The sequence below is a fragment of the Tinamus guttatus genome, unplaced genomic scaffold, assembly GCF_059628265.1.
Source record: "Tinamus guttatus ecotype Peru unplaced genomic scaffold, ASM5962826v1 Tinamus_guttatus_pri_ptg000980l, whole genome shotgun sequence".
In the NCBI taxonomy this organism is placed as follows: Eukaryota; Metazoa; Chordata; class Aves; order Tinamiformes; family Tinamidae; genus Tinamus; species Tinamus guttatus.
This window is the reverse complement of record NW_028289514.1, coordinates 1-8,580: the sequence shown is the minus strand read 5'-3', so window position 1 is coordinate 8,580 and position 8,580 is coordinate 1. Positions and strand designations below refer to the sequence as shown.

At 60.5% G+C, this 8,580-nt stretch overlaps 1 protein-coding gene across 1 annotated transcript; it reads right to left on the bottom strand.

Moving 5' to 3' along the window:
- Positions 1-304: 304 nt before the first annotated feature.
- LOC104574579 (solute carrier family 12 member 6-like) lies at positions 305-6,931 on the bottom strand. Its single transcript, XM_088538279.1, has 8 exons — positions 6,780-6,931; positions 6,477-6,596; positions 6,033-6,140; positions 5,693-5,861; positions 3,516-3,623; positions 2,869-3,035; positions 1,044-1,171; positions 305-404 (listed from the first exon to the last, which is right to left on the bottom strand). Exons 1-8 carry the CDS (start codon positions 6,929-6,931, stop codon positions 313-315), a joined length of 1,044 nt encoding a protein of 347 aa, XP_088394405.1. The 3' UTR covers positions 305-312.
- Between the last annotated feature and the right edge of the window lie 1,649 nt (positions 6,932-8,580).

Sequence of the window (8,580 nt, the reverse complement as noted above, 5' to 3'; positions counted from 1 at the left end):
AGGGATGGGGGTTGTGGGGGGCGTGGCCAAAGAGATGAGGGGCAACTTAGGGCTGGGGGGGGAGGGGGGGGTAATTAATCCTCCTCTCACTGGGGGCCCTTCTGGGCCGCCATTTTGTGTCACCCACCCCGTGTGGCGGCGGCCATTTTGTGCCGCCCGTTTTGTGGTTTCTGGGCCCATTTTGGCCGTTTTGGGGTGTTTTGGGGGTGTTTTGGGGGTGTTTCTGGGAGTTTTTGGGGTGTTTCTGGGTGTTTTGGGCCGTTCCGGGGTATTTTTTGGCGGTTTCGGGGCATTTTGGGGCCGTTTTGGGGCTCACGGGTACAGCGTCACCACCTCGGTGCCGGCGCCCCGCACCAGCAGCACCCGCTCCAGCCCCTCCGTGAGCACCTCCAGGAACTCCAGGTCTGCGCCGCCCTCGTTAAGGCTCATTAGCGTTAATTAGCACCCCCCCACATTAATTAACATTAATTAATCCTGTCCGCTAATAATTAACCCTCCAGGTGCTTAATTAACCCCTTATTTCTCTAATTATTCCTCTCACTCATCTACCCATTGGGGACTCGCTGCCCCCATCCCATTCCCTATCCAATTAACACCCTCCATCGCTAATTACCCCCCCGCCTGCCTAATTACCCCATCCTCGTGCTAATGACCCCTTTTCCCTGCTAATTAACCCCCTTAAATACTTAATTATCCCCCTATTTCCCTAATGACCTCCCTGTTCTCCCAGCCAGGGCCCCTGCTACCAAATCCCCATCCCCCAACCAACCCCCCACCATGCTAATTACCCCCCCCAGTGCTAATTAACCCCTCCCCAGGTGCTAGTTACCCCCCCTAGGTGCTAATTAACCTTCCTCCAGTGCTAATTACCCCCTCATTTCCCTAGCGACCCCCTTCTTCTCCCAGCCAGGGCCCCCAATCCCCATCCCCAAACCAACCCCCCCCAAACACAGTAATTACCCCCCCAGGTGCTAATTACCCCCTCCCCACACACTAATTACCCTCCCCGGTGCTAATTACCCCTAACGAGCCGCGCTGGGTGCAGTTGTCATGGTGACGTGGCGGCGGCGGCGGCAGGTTGAGCAGCACCAGGCGGGCGCCCTGCGAGCGGGCGGCCATGGCCTCGTTGAGGCGCACGGCCGTGTGCATGCGCCGCACGTTGCCCCGCGCGCTGCCGAGAGAGGGGAAAATGGGCTGAAATCCGCCTTGGAAACCCCAAAAACACCCAAAATCCACCCAAAATACCCCCAAGTGCGCCAAAACCCGCCTAAAACGCTCCCAAATCCGCCCCAAATGAGCTGAAAGACGCCCTGGGACCCCCATGGCCACACCAAAGGCATCCCTAATACCCCCAAGTGTGCCAAATCCTGCCCAAAATGAGCCGAAAGACGCCCCAGGACCCCCCTCGGCCACCCTGAATCCACCCCAAATACCCCCTAATGCAGCAAAAGCCGCCCCAAATGAGCCCAAAGCTGCCCCGGGACCCCCAAATCCACCCCAAATACCCCTAATGCGCCAAAACCCGCCCAAAATGAACGAAAAGCTGCCCAAAATGAGCCAAAATCCGCCTCGGGACCCCCAAATCCACCCCGAATACCCCCAAGTGCTCCCCAATCCGCCCAAAATGCTCCCGAATCCACCCAAAATGAGCCCAAAGACGCCCCGGGAACCCCGCAGACACCCCAAAGGCACCCCAAATACCCCCTAATGCTCCAAAACCCGCCCAAAATGAGCCAAAATCCACCTCGGGAACCCCAAATCTACCCGAAAGGCACCCCTAATACCCCCAAGTGTGCCAAAACCTATCCAAAATGCTCCCGAATCCACCCCAAGTGAGCTGAAATCCGCCTCGGGAACCCCGCATACACCCCAAAGGCACCCCGAATACCCCCTGATGCGCCAAAACCCGCCCAAAATGAGCCCAAAGCTGCCCAAAATGAGCCCAAAGCTGCCCAAAATGAGCCAAAATCCACCCCGGGACCCCCGGAGCCACCCCAAAGGCACCCCAAATACCCCCTAATGCGCCCAAACCCACCCAAAATGAGCTGAAATCCACCCAAAATGAGCCCAAATCCGCCTCGGGACCCCCAAATCCATGCCAAATACCCCCAAATGCTCCAAAACCCGCCCAAAATGCTCCCAAATCCAACCAAAATGCACCCAAAATGAGCCAAAAGCCGTCCGAAATGCTCCCAAATCCACCCCAAATATCCCCAAATGCTCCAAAACCCGCCCAAAATGCTCCAAAAGCCACTCCAAGACCCCCAAATACTCCCAAATGCAGCCCAAATGCCCCCAAACCCGCCCCAACCATGCCAAAATCCACCCCAAATGCCCCCAAATACTCCCAAATCCATCCAAAATGCCCCGAATCTGCCCCAACTGCACCCCAAATGCCCCCAAATCTACCCAAAATGCTCTCAAATCCACCCCAGTACCCCCAAGTATCCCAAAATCCACCCCAAATGTCCCAAAATCCACCCAAACACCCCCCAAACCCACCCATAATGCTCTAATATTCACCCAAATCCTCTCCCAATGCTTCCAACTCCCCCCAAACCACCCCAAAATCCACCCCAAACCCCTCAAATCCCCCCAAAGGCTCCAAAACCCACCCAAATCCCCCCAAAATCCCAACACGCCCCCCACATCCACCTCTAAAAGCCACAAACCCACTCAAAATGCTCCAAAATCCACAAAATCTCCCCAAACCCTGAAATCCTCCTTCCAAACCATCAAATCTACCCCTAATGCTCCAAAATCCACCGAAATCCCCCCCAAACCCTCAAACCCACCCCAAATGCTTCAAAATCCACCCCAAATGTCCAAAAATCCACCGCCAAAGCCCCGGGCTCTCCCGGTGCTCACGGGTGCGGGTCCAGCAGGTCGGGGGGCAGCTCTCGGCGCGGGCGGCTCCACGTTCTCTGCACGCGGGCGGCCTCGGACTCTTCGTCGTCGTCGTCATCATCGTCGTCCAGCTCCGAGGCGCCGCTGCTGGAGCGGGGCCGCCAGCTCCGCTCCCGCACGAGCTGCGCCTGGGGCAAAGGGGGAATCCGCGGCTTCAATGGTGCCTCTCCCCTAGGCCCGGCGCTTCCCCTTTACCTCAGCCAGCCGCGTTGCCATGGCGACTCCCGCCCAAAAGGAGCGGTCGCCATGGCAACTCCCACCCAAGAGGGGGCAGTTGCTATGGCAACTCCCGCCCAGAAGGGGCGGTCGCTATGGCAACTCCCGCCCACGAGGGGGCGTCGCTCGCTATTTACCTCAGCGAGTCGTGTTGCCATGGCAACTCCCGCCCACAAGGGGCGTCGCTATGGCAACTCCCGCCCAAAGGGGGCGTCGCTCGCACAAATCGCCTCAGGGGGCGGCCGCCATTTTGTCTCCTCCTCCTCCCCTTTCTCTTTCCCTTTCTCTCTTTTTCTTTCCCTTTTTCTTTCTCTTTCTCTTTCCCTTTTCGTTTCTCTTTCCATTTTTCTCTCCCTTTCCTTTTCTTTTCCCCCCTGGCGCCCCCGTTTTACCTCGCGCTGCCGCTCGGCCTCGGAGAGGCGCATGCGCCGCAGCATGGCGGAGCGCTGCTCCATCATGAGCGTGCGCTCGTACGTGTAGGCGGAGATGTCGCTGTCGTGCTGGGGAGGAACCGGGACAGGTGAGATGGTGGCGGGGAGGAGGAGCAGCGCGGCGGCAGGGGAGGCCTCACCATTTCCACCACTTCAATGGCGGCAGGGAGGCGCAGCAGCCGCACGAAGGCGCTCAGATGCCGCCGCATCTCGATGCTGTTGTCCTCCAGCTGCGCCACCGTGAAGATGCGCACGCGGCAGCCCCGCCATGCCTAGGAGGGGACAGCGCCATCATATCCCCTCAGCCAGACCCATGGCGACCCGATGGATCCGGACCCACCTTGTGCTGGTGCAGGAGGCAGGCGAGCAGCGTGAGGAGCCCCCCGTCGTGCACCACCCACCACACGTCCAGGGTGCCGCCATCACCATCCCCGCTGTCGTCTGCGGCCCCTGGCCAGGCCCCGCTGCCCTTGGCCACCAGCAGCGCCCGCCCCGCGGCCAGCGCCGCCCGCGCCAGCCCTGGGGGAGGACAGAGGGGGCGGCCGCGGCCGCCATTTGCCTCAGCGGGCCGCATCGCTATGGCAACTCCCGCCCAAAAGGAGTGGTTGTTATGGTGATTCCCGCCCAAAAGGGGTGGTCGCTATGGCAACTCCCGCCCAAAAGGGGCGGTTGCTATGGTGACTCCCGCCCAAAAGGGGCGGTCGCTATGGCAACTCCTGCCCAAAAGGTGTTGCTATGGCAACTCCCACCCACAAGGGGGCGTTGCTATGGTGATTCCCACCCACAAGGGGGCGTGGCTTCCCCACTCGCCTCACCCAGCCGCGTTGCCATGGCAATTCCCCCCCCTCGCGGCCCCGCCCTCACAGCCCCGCCCCCCGTGCATGCGCGGGGCGCTCCCCTCCTCTCTCCTCCCTCCCACTTCACTCCCCGCTCCCCTCCGCGCACACGCGGTCGCTCCCCCTTCCCCTCCGCGCACGCGCCGAGCTCTCCCTCCCGCTGCCCCCTACGCACGCGCGGTCCCTCCCTCCCCCCTCCTCTCCTCGCTCCCCGTCCCCCCCGCACACGCGCAGTTCCCTCCCCGTTCCCCCCCGCACACGCGCAGTTCCCTCCCCGTCCCCTCCGCGCACGCGCGGTGCTCACCCCCGAAGACGCGCGCGCGCGCCCGCCGCGGCCATGCCAGGAGCAGCGCGTTGGGCCGCAGGGCGCCCAGGCCGCAGCCCTGGGCCAGCAGCGGCAGCGCCGGGAGCACCCGCGGGGCCACGAGCGCCTGCGCGAAGCCGCGCAGCCCCGCGGCGGCCATGAGGCGACGGAGCTCCTATAGGGGGGGAAATGGGGCGGGAATGGGGCTATGGGGCTGCCCCATAGGGGGGGACTGCCCTATAGAGAGCCGTGGGGCTGCCCCATAGCGAAATACTGCCCCATCGCAAGATACTGCCCCATAGGGAGCCCCCGGAGCCCCGCGGCGGCCATGAGGCGACAGAGCTCCTGTGGGGAGATATAGGGGCTATGGGGCTGCCCCATAGCGAGATACTGCCCCATAGGGAGCCGCTGGAGCCCCGAGGCGGCCATGAGGCGACAGAGCTCCTATAGGGGTATAGGGAGCTATGGGGCTGCCCCATAGGGATCCCCTGCCCAATAGTGCCCCCTGCCCCATAGTGAGCCATGGCAATCCCCATAGTGACCCCTGCCACACAGTGATCCATGGGGATTCCCATATAGACCCCTACCAAATAGTGAGCTATTGAGAATCCCCATAGGGCCCCTCTTGCCAAATAGTGATCCATTACCCCATAGGGACCCCCCCCGCCCCATAGTGCCCCGTAGCCAAATAGTGAGCCATTGGAATCCCCATAGGGACCCCCTGCCACATAGTGATCCATTGGGCTGCCCCATAGAGACCCTCTTGCCAAAGAGTGATCTATTACCCCATAGCACCCCATAGGGACCCCCCCGCCCCATAGTGACCCCCCTGACACATAGTGAGCCATTGGTATCCCCATAGAGACCCTCTTGCCAAATAGTGATCCATGGCCCTACAGTACCCCCCGCCGCCCCATAGCGCCCCATAGCGCCCCCCCCGCCCCATAGGGACCCCCTGCCCCATAGCGCCCCACAGCGCCCCCCGGCGCCGCCCCCACCTGCTCCGCCCGCCGCCCCCTCCCCGGCGCCTCCCGGAAGGAGCCGGCGACGACGGCGGCGACGAGCGCGAGGGCCCCGGGGGGGCGGAGCTGGGCGGCCACCGAGAGCAGCCAGGGCCGGGTCGGGCGCAGGGCCCCGTCCAGCTTGAGCAGCACCAGCAGCTGCGGCCTGCGAGAAATGACCCATGCGGGCACCCGTAGAGAGAGCCTGCCAAATAGGGAGCCATGGATTTCCCCATAGGGAGCCCCCTGCCAAATAGGGAACCATTGGGAGCCCCATAGGGAGTCCCTGCCGCCCCATAGCGCCCCATAGGGCCCCGCCCCCTTTGGCCCCGCCCACCTCCAGTTCTTGCTGGGCTCCGCCGGCGCCTCCTCCAATCGCAGCAGGGCGAAGTGGGCGGCGCTCAGCGACAGCCCCCGCAGCCCCTCCCCCCAGGCCTTGGCCGCCCTATGGGAGAGAAGGGGGGCGTGGCCAACAGGGGGGGCGTGACCAAGAGGGGGCGTGATCAAAGTGGGCGTGGCCAAGGGGCGGGGCCAAAGGGGGTGGGGGTAAAACGGGGTGGGGGTTAAAAGGGGGCGGGGCCAAAGGGGGTGGGGTAAAGGGGGCGTGGCCAAAAGGGGTGGGGGTAAAAAGGGGGCGTGGCCAAAGGGGGTGGGGGGTAAAACGGGGGCGGGGGTTAAAAGGGGGTGTGGCCAAAGGGGGTGGGGGGTAAAAAGGGGGTAGGGGTAAAAAGGGGGTGGGGGTAAAAAGGGGGCGGGGGTGAAAAGGGGGCAGGGCACTCACCCCTGGTACTCCATGTACTTGTAGGCGGTGGCGGCCATGGCCAGGGCGATGGCGGCGCAGGGCCAGGAGGCGACGAACATGAGGGCCGAGCAGAGGATGGCGCCGCCCAGCGACAGCGCCCTGGCCAATAGGGAGCCGGGATGGGGACGGGAGCCGGGAATGGGGGCCGGAGTCCGGGAATGGGGGGCGGGATACGGGAATGGGGCCCAGAATCTGGGAACGGGCCCCGGAATCCGGGAATGGGCCCCAGAATCTGGGAATGGGCCCCGGAATCCGGGAAGGGGCCCCGGTGTCCGGGCTCACCAATGGTAATAGGGGAGGCGGGGCCGCCATGTCGGGCTGCGCAGGACGCTCTGCAGGGCGCACGCCAGGTTCACCACGAGGTAGGCGGCCAATAGGAAGCTGCGGGAGAGGCCCGGGGCATTCTGGGTCATTTTGAGGCCATTTTGAGTCATTCTGAGTCATTTTGGGGCATTTTGGGTCATTTTGGATCAACTTCAGTCTTATTGCGTTGAGTTGGGTCTAGTTGGGTTGAGTTGGGTCTTGTTGAGTTGGGTCTAGTTGGGTTGACTTGGGTCTTGCTGGGTTGAGTTGGGTCTTGCTGGGTTGAGTTGGGTCTTGTTGGGTTGAGTTGGGTCTTGCTGGGTTGACTTGGGTCTTGTTGGGTTGAGTTGGGTCTAGTTGGGTTGACTTGGGTCTTGTTGGGTTGAGTTGGGTCTAGTTGGGTTGACTTGGGTCGAGTTGAGTTGGGTCTAGTTGGGTTGACTTGGGTCTTGCTGGATTGGGTTGAGTTGGGTCTAGTTGGGTTGAGTTGGATCTAGTTGGGTTGAGTTGGGTCTAGTTGGATTGAGTCGGGTCTAGTTGGATTGAGTTGGGTGTTGTTGGGTTGACTTGGGTCTAGTTGGGTTGACTTGGGTCGAGTTGAGTTGGGTCTAGTTGGTTTGACTTGGGTCTTGCTGGGTTGAGTTGGATCTAGTTGAGTTGAGTTGGGTCTAGTTGGGTTGACTGGGGTCTAGTTGGGTTGAGTTGGGTCTTCTTGAGTTGGTTCCCATTGACTTGGGTTGACACAACTGGACTGACGTTGGCCAACGTTGGCCAACTCAAGTTGCCCAATGTTGACTTGGCCAATGTTGACGCCTACAGAACCTTTAGGGCCAACTTGACCCATGTTGGGTTGACCCATGTTGACTTGGGTTGACCCAGATTGAGTTTGGTTGGCCCATGTTGACCCCTCTAGACCATTTAGACCCAGTTAGACCCAATTTGAGCCAAGTTGACCCTTGTTGAGTTGACCCATGTTGACTTGGGTTGGCCAAGTTTGACTTGGGTTGACCCATGTTGACCCCTCTAGACCATTTAGGCCCAGTTAGCCCCAAGTCAGGTGAAGTTGACCCAAGTCGTGTTGACCCGAGTTGACTTGGGTTGACCCATGTTGACTTGGGTTGACCCATGTTGACTTGGGTTGGCCAAGGTTGACTTGGGTTGGCCAAGGTTGACTTGGGTTGACCCACGTTGACTTGAGTTGACCAATGTTGAATTGAGTTGACCCGTGTTGACTTGGGTTGACCCATGTTGACTTGGGTTGGCCAAGGTTGACTTGGGTTGGCCCATGTTGACCTCTCTAGACCCTTTAGACCCCGTTAGACCCAAGTCGAGCCAACTTGACCCATGTTGTATTGACCCAAGTTGACTTGGGTTGACCCATGTTGACTTGGATTGGCCCATGTTGACCCCTCTGGACAATTTAGGCCCAATTGGACCCCAGTTGACCCATGTTGTGTTGACCTAAGTCAAATTGGGTTGACCCATGTTGACTTAGGTTGACCCATGTTGACTTGGGTTGACCCAAGTTGACTTGGATTGACCCAAGTTGACTTGGGTTGGCCAAGGTTGACTTGGGTTGACCCATGTTGACTTGGGTTGACCCATGTTGACTTGGGTTGAACCACATTGACTTGGGTTGAACCACATTGACTTGGGTTGAACCACATTGACTTGGGTTGACCCAAGTTGACTTGTGTTGGCCAAGGCTGACTTGGATTGACCCAAGTTGACTTGGGTTGAACCACATTGACTTGTGTTGACCCATGTTGACTTGGGTTGG